Raw genomic sequence first — 13,749 nt, forward strand, 5'->3', positions numbered from 1 at the left:
AGATGAAAAGAGAGGTTGACAAAACCAGGAGTTCTTTATCTGAATAGAAACAGATTTGTAAAAGAATAAAATAGAAGTTCAAAGAAAGAGGAGGGATTGGGACATCAACGAGGAGTGTCCAATATTCATCTACTTTGGACGGTTCCCGTAGGCAGCGGGCGCAGCGTCATCCGCAACGAAGCTCTGGGCGGCTCTCACGCGTTGGACCAGCAGCAGAGCTTCCCCGTCATTTATCACCTTTCTCCATCATCACCTTCATCCTCACCTTGAATTCATTCCCCTCCTTCCCTCACTTCTTCGTTTCCTTTAATTTGACTCTCTCAGATCTCATCCTGCTTGCAATTTCTCGACATACCTAATTCAGCATGGTAAGTTGAGCTTCCCCTTCGTAACCTGAGCAGCTTGAGCTAATTGAAACCCAACCTACAGAGCTCTCCCTTCGATATCAGTACGCACTCTTCCTGATCTTCACCATGATCTCACATACAAGAGACTGACAGTGTCTTCTTTAGATGGCGGAGCTTGTGTCGCCATGGTGGGCAAGGACTGCGTTGCAATTGCCTGCGACCTCCGACTGGGCATGCAGGCCTTGACCGTCTCCAACAATTTCCCCAAGATCTTCAACTACGGTCCCTCGACTTACCTCGGTTTGACTGGCCTGGCCACGGACGTCAACACCGTCTCAGATCTCTTCCGCTACAAGGTGAACATGTACCGACTCCGCGAAGAACGGAACATTGCGCCCCAGACTCTGGCCAACCTGGTCAGTTCATCACTGTATGAGAGACGCTTCGGACCTTTCTTCGTGAGCCCTGTCATTGCTGGCGTGAACAGCACGACGGGTAAGCCTTTTATCTGCGGGTTCGACAGTATCGGATGCATCGATTTCGCCAAGGATTTCATTGTCAGTGGTACGGCAAGCGACCAGCTTTTCGGTACCTGTGAGGGTCTGTGGGAGCCAGATCTGGTACGTTCTTGGGCTCAGTTTATATTGCGAGGAAGGTTCCGCTAACGTTCGATTTTACCTTATTCAGTCCCCTGAAGATTTGTTCGAGACCATTTCTCAGGCCCTTCTCAGTGCAGTTGACAGAGATGCTCTCTCCGGCTGGGGTGCTCAAGTATACATCATAGAGAAAGACAAGGTGACGAAGCGGCTACTCAAGGGAAGACAAGATTAGACATTCTGTATTTGGCACGCATTCTTTCGTTCTCGTTTAATGTTATCTCATAATCATATCCTGATCGAAACATACTGGTCGGAAGCAGTCGCTGGTCTGACTTAAATCCTACATACCGTCAAATGATGGAGGAAGGAAGAGCACAGCGATGTCGGTCCATGTACCTCTAGCCCTGAAGCTTCTGCCTGACACGAACCGGAATGAGCAAGGGCAGAAGGCTGCTTTACGACCTTGATGACTCTTCCTCCATGAACCTGGATTATAGGTTTCCACTCCTAGTAGCCATTCTTCCCGGTTACGGCAGCATACGCCTGACCACCCCTTCCCAGAAAGCTTCTCACATCAGCAGTGAGCAGCTCCGGTACCTCCCACGCGGCAAAATGACCACCACATTCAAACTCACTTTCCCGCACCACAGAGCCCATGCTCCGACACCACAAAAAGGGTAACTTGATCAACTCTCGTTTGAAATGAGCCACGGCCAACTTGACACTCCCGGGGATGGACCCGGAGATTGCATCAACGGTGGACACCCTCTTCAACGTTGACGCTGGCGCATCAACAGGAGGCGTCTGCGCAGCTTCGTAGTAGATCCGAACCGACGCCGCCGGACCAGCGACCGAGAACTGGTAGATGCTCACCCAAGTGAGGATCTCATCGTCGGTCCAGGGATAGTCGTCCGCCCACGCGTGTAACTTGTCGTAGATCCACGCCAGTAGGGCGACGGGACTATCATGTAACCCGTAGCCCAGCGTCTGGGGACGAGTTTCCTGCTGGCGCATGTAAGCATTTCCCTGGTTCAGGTAGTTGAGGGTAGTCGAGATGAGAGCCCTGCTTTTGGATGAGAAGGGGAGAGTGAGGACTGATTGCAGAAAGATCCATGGGTGGCGCCATGGGTAGGGAGGAGCCACGGGGGCGAAGTTGAGATGGACGGCTTTGACGTGCTGGGGGTAGAGCGATGCCATGACGCGGGCGATGATGCTACCCCAGTCTCCTCCTTGGATGACTGTCGACTTGTCAATAGTGTGTTCGTGATATTGATACGGAATGGAATGGATCGTCATGGAAGCGTACCATATTCCTCGTAGCCTAGATTCAGCATGAGAGTGTGCATCGCTTGGGCATATTGCGCCAGACCGAAGCCTCTCTACACATAGACCAACGCAAGTCAGCTAGAGCCGTACAGACGGCACAACTTGGACAGACCTGTTTCACACCCTGAGAGAAGCCAAAGTTTGGCAGCGAAGGCACCACCAGGTGAAAAGCTGGCTGATTCTCATCGCCTTTCGTCAGGAGAGGTATCAGCTTGACGGCTTCAAGAAAGCTTCCTGGCCCTGGATATTGTATACCAGTCAATACCTTCATCTACAAAGCCAACCGCGGAAATGGTACATTACAGCCATGTAGGAAGAGGAGCGGGATAGCACCCGGCTTAGGACTCGTATGGTGCAGGCAATGAATGTCCAGCTGCGCAAAGCCCGGAACAGAGACAGAGACCATGAACTGGAGCAGTTTCTCGTTCAACTCCTTCTCCTTCGCGCGCCAGTCGAAGCCATCGCGCCAATATGCGGTTAGTCGTTTGATCTCGTCCAGTGGGACTCCCAGGTCCCAGCCTGCACCGTCCAGTTCATCGGGGAAGCTAGCGGTTTGAAGTTTTTGGTTTAAGAGATCCAGTTGGGAGTCGGGGATACTGATGTTGAAAGGCCTGATTATATTCATCTTGACGACTGTCTTGGTTCAAGTGACAGCTGGATTGATCGAGGCATTGTACCATGATGTGCATAGATATAACCCGACTGTGATGCCATCGATCTACATATGAAACCGATCAATACCTCGGTTCATAGGGATATTTCGCAACTTGACGATTTCAAGTTGATTTAAGGAGAACAGAACAGGCGCAAGGACGGGGAATAGCAATATCATGGCTCACTACCCTTCTAGGTCACTGAAATGTGTCAAACCCAAACTATGCCTTTAAGTGCCCGCAATGAAGCCATAGCAATACATCCAAAGTTGTGACAGAGAGCCATGCTTGAACCATGGAACTCGACCGTTTTCAATTAATGAACCCATGATTTTGGTCATCGAAAGATTGGAGTGACGCTGTTCAATGATATCCCAGAATCTTACCTACCACAAATCTTTGCTATCATCATCATGCTGTCAATTTGCCACTGTTGTCCACTTTGTCGTTCTAGATCTCAGCCATCCTGGTTTTCGCCTGGAAAGTAAGGCATGGAGGAGGGTCCGAGGGTCCCTGTACAGCCGGTAATGATTCAGGCACAGCACCACAATTTGTTCCACTCTGTTCCTGATCCAAACCATTCTTATTTATCATTGTTATTTTCAAGATGAAATACTACTACTATGAGAATGAGAACCACCTTATTTCTGGAGAACTGGAGACAAAAGTATTGACGATGGAAGAGATATGGAGTTGATCGGCATGCTGAGGCCTACAGTTTGCAGCGTTTCAGCCTTCCCGTGTGTCTAGACCAGCCGATGGAGAGAAGAAATGGATCTGTCCAGTTTGAGAGATAGCAGACTGGTCAGTCTTGGAGTCTTTTACAGATGGAAATCGGACAACATGGAAGTCTCTTATGGTCATTCATCACTCTTAGATCCATAGTGCCTAGTGTCTATCCAGTACTGAGAATAATATATTGACTAGTCGACCAACAAGTCTACCTTAGCCTACTCCCCGCGTATTTTTCTCTCTGCTTGTCCCCCTACTCTACTCTATCATCTTCATCCTTTAACCAAACCAACGCAGTCCTCGTTCTCTCACCATGTGCTTGTCCTTTTAATCCTTCCTCCTCCGCTGATTTTCCACTTTCCCCGATACCTCCTCCAGCATCACCTCGCCAATCCGTCTCTAAGCCAATCAAGGTGACTGGATCAGTATTCCTACTGTGGCTTTGGTACCTTAGATCAGAGGAAGTTCCCCTTGGAGAAGAAGGTCACGGGAGGTGACGGGAAGAAAACATGAGAATCATTTGAACACCGAGCCGCCATTAGAGAAGTCGGTCAGGAATTGATCTACATCTCACAAAACCCTCGATCTGAAACAGCCTGTGCCTCAGAACTGGCTGCGAACACCTCCAAAGAGTCAGAATATACCCGGTCTGGGCGTTGCACGATCTTCGCGCCTACCCCGCGGTGAAGCTCCAGTCTTTGGGCTTCGTCCTCAAACCACAGAGATCACTAAACCTATGTATGTCGTCAATGAGACAGCCGGTAACCATTGCTTGCAGGGCTGCCAAAAACAAACAATCGCTTCTGTCTTCCCTCTTCGAATCTCGCCCAAATGGTCCGCTAACACAATCTATATTGTTATTCCTCCAGATAGAGAGCCATGCTTTGTGTTTCGCTCAACGATACCTTGTTTTGTGAATCTCTGATCTCCCTCAAGTCTTCAGCAGCCTCGTGGCGCCCACCTATACCTTGACAGCGGAAGCAGCAGAGGAAAAGAAAACAGCAAACACCATTGGTAGAGGGATATCAAACCCATTACCCATCGGCAGCGAAAACTCCCCCACTCCGAGAATCATGTCCGATTCAGTCGAGTCAGAATGGTCGGATTCAATCCTCTCCTGCCGAACCATGTCATTTCTCCCCTGCAAATCCCAGTGTCTCCCTGGCGATACAACTGCCGCTACATTCCGAGACGACGAGCCAGGGTTCGACTCCTCGCCCACTCGCAGATATGCCGGCAGCGCCCAAAACATCGCCATTGAGCGTTTGGTGAAATTGAAGCAGGAACTCAGAGCTCTAGACTCGGAATCATTCTGGAACCGGCTCATGGAGAGCGTCACCTCGATCTGCAGTGCCCAGTATGGCTTCGTAGCTCGCAAGGTCCAAGACCATGAGCCCGTGAGTGAGATGGGAGATCACAAGCCACGTCTGTTTGGCACTGCGTTCTATTACAATGACGGGTACCAGACAGTTGGGATGCACAGGCACAGGTATTTTGCTGGGGGCAATCCCTTGTCACATATGGACCACGAGAAACCATGTTTGATCCCGGAGAACCTTGAATCTCTTATCTCTTTCAGTCAGGACAAACTTCCATTTTCCGCGGACGGATATTTGGCTGTGCCGCTCTTCTTTGAAACGAAGTGCATCGCCCATCTCGGTCTCATGTGGTCCAAGACTGGCCTACAGAAGCGAAATCTCTCATGGTCATTCCTAGAGATGATCCTGTATTCGCTGGAAGATTTGGTTGTCCAGCAGATTCATAATGAACGTTCGAAAGTCAATGAACAACCGAAGAGAGATGCCACAGGCACCCCCGGAAGTGTAAGAGCCGTCGATAATATGAACTCCAGCATTGCCGATTGCTACACCGAATTCACGACTCAGCCTCTCAAGCCATATGCTCGAAGTTTGTCCCATGAATTACGAACGCCAATGCAAGGAGTTGTGGGAATGCTGGACGTCATGCATGCCACCGTACGAGAAGCCATGCAAGGGAAACCTTCTCCAAAAACTGGATATGTCTTTCAATCTCTCAAGGAAAGCATCGAGATGGTTCAAGGTTAGTTGCGAGGAAACATCGTTCCGAAGCAAGCCGCTAATGCACAAACCGAATTACAGACAGTGCAAGACGGGCGGTTGAGGCCGCAGATAATGTTGTTCATGCCTACGATCTCAATATGCAAGTTCCCAAAACCCCCCAGCGGGAGCGGGAGAGCGATCCGTTCGGTGGCCCAGTCCAGTCACCGATCGAAAGTCTGCCAAACATCTGCCCCGAAGGCAGCAACATTGCAGTCAACTCATACAAACGGCGACGAAGCCATCTCGCTGACTGGAGCGAAGCATCAACGCCCAAGGCCAAGGTGCCGCGACTCTCGGCCAAGAAAGAGCTGTCTCCGCGGAGTGAGGACGTCAAGAATGCCGTCCACGAGAGCGAGCAAATCGTTCACGCAAATCCCTCAGACCACATCGAAGCGGTCATGGCGAACATGGTGGAGCCGCGTCCCCCGTTAGCTGTGAGGAGGTCGGCACCCCATCTTCTGCTGGAAGGCATCAACCTCAATATGAAAAGCCCCTCTCTGAGAGTGACCAAGCTTCGCGACCTGCTTCGGCTGGTGATAAATGAATCCCTCCATGTCGGTGGCCGACCTGATTTCACTCTGAGCGAGGCTACGGAGCTAGGAGAGAAGATTGAGGTTCGGACCCGATCTTCCAACGGGGAGATTTTTACCAAGACTATCGTGTGGAGCGTCGATCAAGCTCTACCGGAAACTTTGCTCGTGGATGACAAAGACCTGGCAAAGTTGATCTCGTGTGTCTTTCTAAACGCAGTGAAGTTCACAAATAGTGGTATGATTACGGTCTGCGCAAAGGTTGGTCCTAACATCGGCGACCTCTTCATCACCGTGCGAGATACTGGACCAGGTATACCAGAGGCTTTTTTGCCCAAGCTCTTTACACCCTTTGCAAGAGAAGATGCGTCAATCACTCGGAGCAAGGAGGGCCTCGGTCTCGGACTTCTGGTCGCTAAGGGTCTTGCAAGGAAGATGGGTGGCGACTTGATCTGTGTTCGCTCGTCTACCTCTGGCCCCGATCGTGGCTCGGAATTTGAAATTAGTATTCCCGTCACTCAATCCGAGTCAAACAACAAGCCGGTAGCTTGCATGCCAAGTAATCTGACGCCTCCTGACGGCGGCGATCCGTCGCGATTGAGCGCGACGATTACCTTGAGCAATTCCGGCTTCGAGCAGTCCATGCTATCACCCTCGATTCGCCTGCCGAGGCAGCCGATCCAACAACCCTCCCCAAGCTTGACAGAAGAAACTTTGTCTCAGACATCTACCCCCGTTCGCTCCGTGTCCACCGCGAAATTTATCCGCCCTTCAATTAATGGGGATGCGTATGACAAGAAGCTCGGACAAAAGCATCCGCTCACCTTCCTGGTAGCTGAAGACAATATGATCAACCGACGGGTTCTGGTGAACATGCTCAAACGGCTCGGGTACCAGGATATTTACGAAGCTTGCAACGGAAAGGAAGCTGTGCGCGTAATGCAGGATGTTTTGGCATCTCAGTTATCCGAAAGCTCGAGTCGGTCCTCTGACTGTCAGAAAAGACAAGCAGAGGATCAGTTGGGCGACAGCGATCACCGACGTAAGCGCACGAAACCAGTTGACGTCGTCTTAATGGACCTCTGGATGCCGGAAATGGATGGTTACGAGGCAACGTCGAAGATCCTCAGACTGGTAGATGAGTACCGGTGCCAGGCCCTTCGGAATCAACCGAGCTGTCAATTCACAGACGATTCGTCCAGTAACTTACTGCTGCCGCCTCCCACGGTCCTTGCCGTCAGTGCAGATGTAACCGATGAGGCTCTCGGACGCGCCTCCAAAGTCGGCATCAAAGGCTACATGACCAAACCTTATAAGCTGTCAGATCTGGAACGATTGCTCGTTGAGTTCTGCAGCGAGGCGACAAGTCCAAGTCTCGACCGGATGAACATATTATGACACCTGACATGATTTGCATTGCTACTACCGCCGCCTACTCACCTCTCTGCCTTTTGCCTTTCATTGTTTAAATGCCTACTTAATGTTTTCTATACCCAGTTCCGTGTAAGGTGAAACTCATGCACGGAATCGTTTTGCTTAATTTTATGATGAGCGATACGTCTTTCTTGTTAATACATCATTTACGGCCGATGACTGTGACAGGATCAAAATATATAAGTACATTTGTATTCCAATATTAGATGGAATTGGCCGACTGGCAAGCAGTTCGTTTCTTCTAGTACAGGCTACATGAAGAACGCACAGAGGGCACTGATTTGTAAACCAAGTCATTACATCCATATTAAGCTCAATCCACAACTATAACAACAGAACGCTGGAAATGCAACAGATAGAACCCAGGATAGCATGAGTGTCCCAGCTCACAAGTGTCATCACAGGTCATTTCCTCCTCGTTGTCTTAACCGCAGCCAAGATACCGCGTCCGTGCCAACCCACCAAACAAGCGTAGACAGTCTACATTTATATACCCATCTTAGCAGCTGGGTTGTCTGAGGGTATGCTCCATAGTCCGCAAACATATCAAGCTGAGATGATACAGATTGAGAGAAAAAGAATGCTACTTCCCATGCAACAGATGTACGCCGAGTAGTCTCCCTCTCCTGCGCCCAATTTCACCCCCTTACGTCAGCTTCTGCTTGATGAAGAAGGACCGAAGATGCGACAGTTGCCAGGCACATGTGGCGGAAAGCACGGCGAGTTGGATGAGGGTCCAGCGCACGACTCGGGAGTTGGTAGCCTCGGATTGATCACGGAATTCAGCCTCGCGCTCCTACAATCGACGAAAGTTGGCAATCAGCAACACCATTCCAATTCGATCAGTGTAGGAAGTTGGAAGAACAACATACCCGTTGGAACACCTGCTCACGACGAATGTCCTGTAACCGCCCGTTGAGATCCTTGACCTTCTGCACAATATCCTTCATCTTGTCCTTGTCCTCTGTCTCGATCTTGCTCGTCTCGCCGATGGCGATGTCCAGGTTTACCCTGACGGCACCTGCGGGGGCACCGGACAGCCAGCCGCCCGTGGCAGCGTTGGTGTCGGGAGTAAGACAGATTCTGTGCTGGCCGGCGTCGGCGGCGGTGAAGGTAAAGCGGCCGGCATGACCGTCGCGCTTTGAGACGACGCGGTGGTCGTTGTCGAAGGTCTCGTCGACGGTGATGAGCATCTTTAAGCTTGGGTCGACGGAGTACGTGTTAGACTGCTGGTTGATGACTTCGGTTTTGAAGTTTCCTGCTCATTCCGAATAAATTTTCAATCAGCAATCAAACCAGAGATGAACAGGGGTCAATGGGATAACCATCACGTACCAACAACCAGAGTGTCCTTGGGAAGATCCTCAAAGAAGCATTTTGTTTGACGACCGTCCATATAGAAATAGAGGGCATTGGCGGGCACAGCAAGACAGAGGATAGCACACAGGGCCAGGGCTGATGAGAGCCACGAGGCCGATGATCTGGTCGGAGCCATGTTGAAGATCCCAAATGTAGTCAAGACGACAATTGATGCTGGAAGAGAAACTGGCTTTGTCGATGGTCGACCTGGTAATGTTGAATCTGAAGATCTGGCACCAACGACGGGACGGCCTTGGCGCGATTCGATGGGCGGAATGGAGCAAACCGGCCGTTTTCTGCGTGCCGGTTCCTTCTTTCAGCCATCACATTCGGCATCTCATCATTAATTCCACCTTTGGATTTTCTTTTAATTTCTTATCCAGTACTCTGTCACTAGAGGTATCCGATCATCTTGTGAACTTTTAGATCAACTGAAGCCTTTTCCGGTGATTTATCGCCATCATGGCCGCCGCGGATGTGCGCGACATGCTGGATTTGCCCGCAGAGGGGCAGCCTCGACCTCACAAGAAACAAAAGGTGGTCGAAAAGCGACCAGGTCGGTTTGCATTCATGAAAAATTTACCAGACACAGACACTGATATCTATGCCTCAGAGGGTATTACTCGTGAGCTCTACGCGCTTCTAGGCGAAAGGGCGCCTCCGATCGCCATCAACGAGAACAGATACAAGGGACGGCCGAAATGGATGAGCAAGCTCAGAGTGCGCCCATGGTATGCTCTTGACTTGCGGAGATTTGATGTTATGGCGGTGCTGATTATTCTTCCTTACCAGGCAAATGACCCCCTTCACCAACAATGCTCGATCGGATGGACTTGTTCTGCGTCACTGGCAAAGACAACCAGAATCCGCAAAAGCACCGGCACTTGAAGGATCGTCGGAGATGGAGGTCGATGAGGCGACAGTGGAAGGAGGCGCTTCAAAACCAGAAAAGGAATATGCGTTTGCAAAATACAATGTCAAAGCTCGAGTACCGAGGCGCTACACGGACGAGGAATACAACCGGCACTTGAAGAGCGATGACTGGTCGCGGCAGGAAACGGACTATCTGATGGACGTGGTCGAAGAGTACGATCTCCGCTGGGTGGTTATTGCCGATCGCTACGATTTCCAGCCTCAACTCATAGACGCCGAAGCGACTGCGACCGCGCTTGTCCCTGCTAAACGGTATCGAACAATGGAGCAGATGAAAGCGCGGTACTACTTCATCGCCGCATCAATGCTCGCCCTGGAACATCCCCCGTCGGAAATGTCCGAAGCCGAATTCGATCTGCACGAGAAGATGATGAAGTTCGACCCAGACCGCGAGCGGGCTCGCAAAGAGCTCGCTGCACTCCAACTAAACCGCACCGCAGACGAAGTACGCGAGGAAGGCATACTTTTGGAAGAACTCAAACGCATCACATCCAACGAGCAAAACTTCATGACCGAACGCAGGGAGCTCTACTCCAGACTCGAAGTGCCCATCAGTGTGGGCAATACTACCATATACCAGTCTAGCCAGGGCTTATCCCAACTCCTACAAACCCTCCTCCAAGCCGACAAGAGCAAGAAGCGACGCTCCATCCTCGGACCCGAAGCCGCCGCGCCCAGCCCCGCAGGACAAACGCCTACATCGAACGCCCCAACCAGCGCGCGCGACAGCCGAGCAGATACCCCCAGCCATGCATCCGCCGCTCCATCCAGCAAGAAGGGATCAGCGGCAGCGGCAGCGGCAGCGGCAGCGGCCGCCGCCGCCGCCAAAGAACCCCCGCAAACTGTCAAGACGCTCACCCCGGCCGAAGAAGCCAGGTACGGCGTACAGCACCACGAACGTCTTGCCCCGGGCGTGCAGTTCCGAAGCGACCGCGCACAGAAGCTCACCCAGGCCAAGTCCAACGTGCAGTCTCAGAAACTCGCCACGGCGCTGGCAGAGCTGGAGATCCCGCCGCGTCTGCTTATGCCCACGGAGCGCGTGTGCAAGGAATTCGAGAAGCTTATCCACTCGGTCAACCTGTTGCTTGATGCGCGCAAAGTGTCGGAGAAGGTCGATAGTGAGATCCGTGTTCTGGAGGCAGCCAGAGAGGAAAGAGAGCGCAAGACGAAGGAGGTCAAGGACAAGGAAAGGCCCGAGGTCAAGTCCGAAGAGCTGGAGAATCCTGATTCTGCAGCTGGAGACTCTGCTACCGCTGCTCCTTCGGCAGATCCGATTAAAAATGCCGTGGAAGAGCATGCTGATAAGGGGCAGAAAGGTGCCGAAGCCGGCAAAGATGCGGATCAGAGTACGGAGGACCGCGAGGGCGTATCTCATAAACGCTCAGCCAGTGTACTGAGCAATGGGAGTGACAAGAGTACCAAGCGGCAAAAGAAATAGCTCGCTCGGTGGGATATCTGGCCTCGGTGTTTCTGCGTTCTAATATACCTCTGTACGACTACATGAATTGATTTCCTTTTCTGGTCCATTGGCAGTCTTCATATTTTCTATGTGCTAATAGGGATAACATTGTGAATTAAACAAACGGCATGGTCCCATGGATGTCACTGCTCGCCTTTGATAGACAGTCCGAAAAAGGCAATATTTGAAGCCATCCATGTTCCATCAGACTACGCCCCTCGAACACCTCTTCCTGGCTCTCGCCGAAAATTCAATCCGCACTCCGTCTCTCTAGGCAAAGGATCCATTCCTCCAGAGAACTTCACTCTGGGTCGGAATACAACTCGAGGCAGTCCTGGTACATGCTAGCCCAATCATCGGTAATTGTTTCCTGGTCAGCGCATCGAAGGTATTTCTCATTGTCCCCTTCTGACTGCTGGACACTGGGTCGTTCAAAGACATCTTGTGAGGTTATGCATCCTTCTTTGTCTTGAAAAGTACTGTGTGAATTCTCTTCCTTCACAGTAAGCTTTGACGGAGACATTGACACATCATCGCTCGCAGTATCGCGCCAACTCCTATGATTGGAGAACCTCAATTTCATGATTTGTGCTCCCTTTCTTCGACCAATGGCGTATTGACAGTTAGGATTGGTTGTCGTCGTCGTATGCCTATGCTCTTTATGCTTAAGATCGTGCTGTCCCATTCGTAGGCTTTGTGATGACTGTGGTTCTCTCGCAGATCCCATAGAACTTTCTCCGAGGGTCTCATCAGAGGCTGACGCACGCTTCCCCAATGCATGACGCTCACACAGACAGTCGCTCGAGCAGTTTCCAGGTTTCAGGCTCCATAGAGCTCTTCGGTTATCAGACATGTGAGCGTCGGCGTGATACTTTTTTCGATCTGGGAGCCTAAACCAGGAGGGAGAATTGATGACAGAGTCGCAACTCGCAGAGTCGCTGGCATTTGAAGGCCTGATGAGAGCAGTTGCGCCAGACCAGCGGTGAACTCTCAAACGATCAATGATATTCGAAATGTGGGGTTTGATCGATGATGCCTTGCTGGACTCTTTCTCAGCAGTGTCGTCCTTGTCTCCATCTACCAGAGTATATCCATAGCCGAGACGTCGCCCTCCGGACATCCATCCAATGCTGACTTTGCGCGGCGACGTCATTCCACTGCTCATTGCGACGGATCCGAGGGAGGTTATGGACCGGTTCAAGTCAAACTGTTCTGTAAATCTGCTCTTCAAGGCATCTGTTTTGCCAAGGGAGCCATCATGCAAAGATGGAACATTAGTTTCCGAGAGTGGTACGCTTCGAGATGAAGCATCAAGTGAAAGAGCAGCGAAAGGTGTCCTGCTGCAGTTGATTTCTCGCTTGTTTTGGTTCACATTTGTCTTCTCAATATTCGCTGGAACGTCAGCGGACGCGGAGCTAGTCCTAGGAGAGTAGCACGAAGATGCTTGCCTCGCATCTTGCACCCCCAGCTTTAATACCCCTGCGTCCCAGAACGGTGTCAATATTCTAGCGGGAGCACCGAGGCTGCCGCCTTGATATTGCGCCGTCCAAGTACCCGAGTTGCTGCCGGGCGGGTTCTCATCGCTTGATTGACTGGCCGAAAGGATTCGAGGTGAAGTTGACGCAGACGCAAGCATCTTAGAGATGTTCATATCCGTGAGGTGGATCGATTGGCCTTCGGATGTCGATACTGGATGTCGTTGTCTTCTTTTTGTGATTAGAAGTTCTGGAGAGTGCTCGGTTAACGGGCCGAGCAGATTAAGAGGATGGTCTGGCCTGTTAGAGCCGCGACCAGAAGACCCTGGCTGTTCTTGAAGAGCAGGAGAGATGATGTCCTCGTCATCAAAGATGTTCAGGGATGCTGCTGAAGCTGAAGCAATTGGGACAGGGCCATAGTTCTCATTGTTCTCGTTGGGAGTAGTTTCATTGTTCAGGCCCGCGCGAGGACGAGGACTCCCTCTGGCTTTAGGACTTTGGACCTTGGGTTCGTGGGAGATGAAAAGCCCATGCAATGCCTGCGGACTCCAGCCTTCATGCTCCGGTGAACTGAGTGACACTTCTGTATGCTGATATATCGGACACTTTTCGTCCTTTGCACAGAGACTCTTCCCTTCGTTGCGGTAGGGTTGGGCAGGGGGTACACCCTTACGACCAATACTGGCTGCAGCCTTTACATAATCCGCAATGTGAGTTGGAGTAGAAATGAACTGTGCATCACTATCATAGCCTCTTTCGCTCATCAAGCCACTTCCAAACTCATGTGGTGTGACGACGGCGCCGTACTTCGCAGACTTCGA

At 51.2% G+C, this 13,749-nt stretch overlaps 6 protein-coding genes across 6 annotated transcripts; 3 read left to right on the forward strand and 3 right to left on the reverse strand.

Moving 5' to 3' along the window:
* Positions 1 to 365: 365 nt before the first annotated feature.
* pup3 (proteasome core particle subunit beta 3) lies at positions 366 to 1,178 on the forward strand (the record flags this gene model as incomplete). The annotated part of the gene is made up of 4 exons (XM_026761367.1): positions 366 to 368; positions 430 to 448; positions 513 to 967; positions 1,035 to 1,178. 4 exons carry the CDS (start codon positions 366 to 368, stop codon positions 1,176 to 1,178), a joined length of 621 nt encoding a protein of 206 aa, XP_026615558.1.
* Positions 1,179 to 1,453: 275 nt separating this feature from the next.
* On the reverse strand, positions 1,454 to 2,897 carry CDV56_107782 (epoxide hydrolase; the record flags this gene model as incomplete). Its single annotated transcript, XM_026761401.1, has 4 exons — positions 1,454 to 2,184; positions 2,253 to 2,325; positions 2,385 to 2,512; positions 2,576 to 2,897. The coding sequence occupies 4 exons, from the start codon at positions 2,895 to 2,897 to the stop codon at positions 1,454 to 1,456; spliced, it is 1,254 nt and encodes a 417-aa protein (XP_026615559.1).
* A 1,833-nt stretch (positions 2,898 to 4,730) lies between these two features.
* On the forward strand, positions 4,731 to 7,666 carry CDV56_107898 (uncharacterized protein; the record flags this gene model as incomplete). Its single annotated transcript, XM_026761517.1, has 2 exons — positions 4,731 to 5,718; positions 5,778 to 7,666. The coding sequence occupies 2 exons, from the start codon at positions 4,731 to 4,733 to the stop codon at positions 7,664 to 7,666; spliced, it is 2,877 nt and encodes a 958-aa protein (XP_026615560.1).
* Positions 7,667 to 8,348: 682 nt separating this feature from the next.
* Positions 8,349 to 9,197, reverse strand: CDV56_108021 (emp24/gp25L/p24 family protein; the record flags this gene model as incomplete). Its single annotated transcript, XM_026761640.1, has 3 exons — positions 8,349 to 8,498; positions 8,575 to 8,960; positions 9,038 to 9,197. The coding sequence occupies 3 exons, from the start codon at positions 9,195 to 9,197 to the stop codon at positions 8,349 to 8,351; spliced, it is 696 nt and encodes a 231-aa protein (XP_026615561.1).
* A 326-nt stretch (positions 9,198 to 9,523) lies between these two features.
* On the forward strand, positions 9,524 to 11,432 carry SWC4 (SANT/Myb-like DNA-binding domain-containing protein; the record flags this gene model as incomplete). Its single annotated transcript, XM_026761680.1, has 3 exons — positions 9,524 to 9,617; positions 9,675 to 9,792; positions 9,854 to 11,432. 3 exons carry the CDS (start codon positions 9,524 to 9,526, stop codon positions 11,430 to 11,432), a joined length of 1,791 nt encoding a protein of 596 aa, XP_026615562.1.
* A 322-nt stretch (positions 11,433 to 11,754) lies between these two features.
* On the reverse strand, positions 11,755 to 13,692 carry CDV56_108132 (uncharacterized protein; the record flags this gene model as incomplete). Its single annotated transcript, XM_026761751.1, has 1 exon — positions 11,755 to 13,692. The coding sequence occupies one exon, from the start codon at positions 13,690 to 13,692 to the stop codon at positions 11,755 to 11,757; it is 1,938 nt and encodes a 645-aa protein (XP_026615563.1).
* Positions 13,693 to 13,749: the final 57 nt, after the last annotated feature.

The sequence above is a fragment of the Aspergillus thermomutatus genome (genome assembly GCF_002237265.1).
Source record: "Aspergillus thermomutatus strain HMR AF 39 chromosome Unknown NODE_63, whole genome shotgun sequence".
Classification (NCBI taxonomy): Eukaryota; Fungi; Ascomycota; class Eurotiomycetes; order Eurotiales; family Aspergillaceae; genus Aspergillus; species Aspergillus thermomutatus.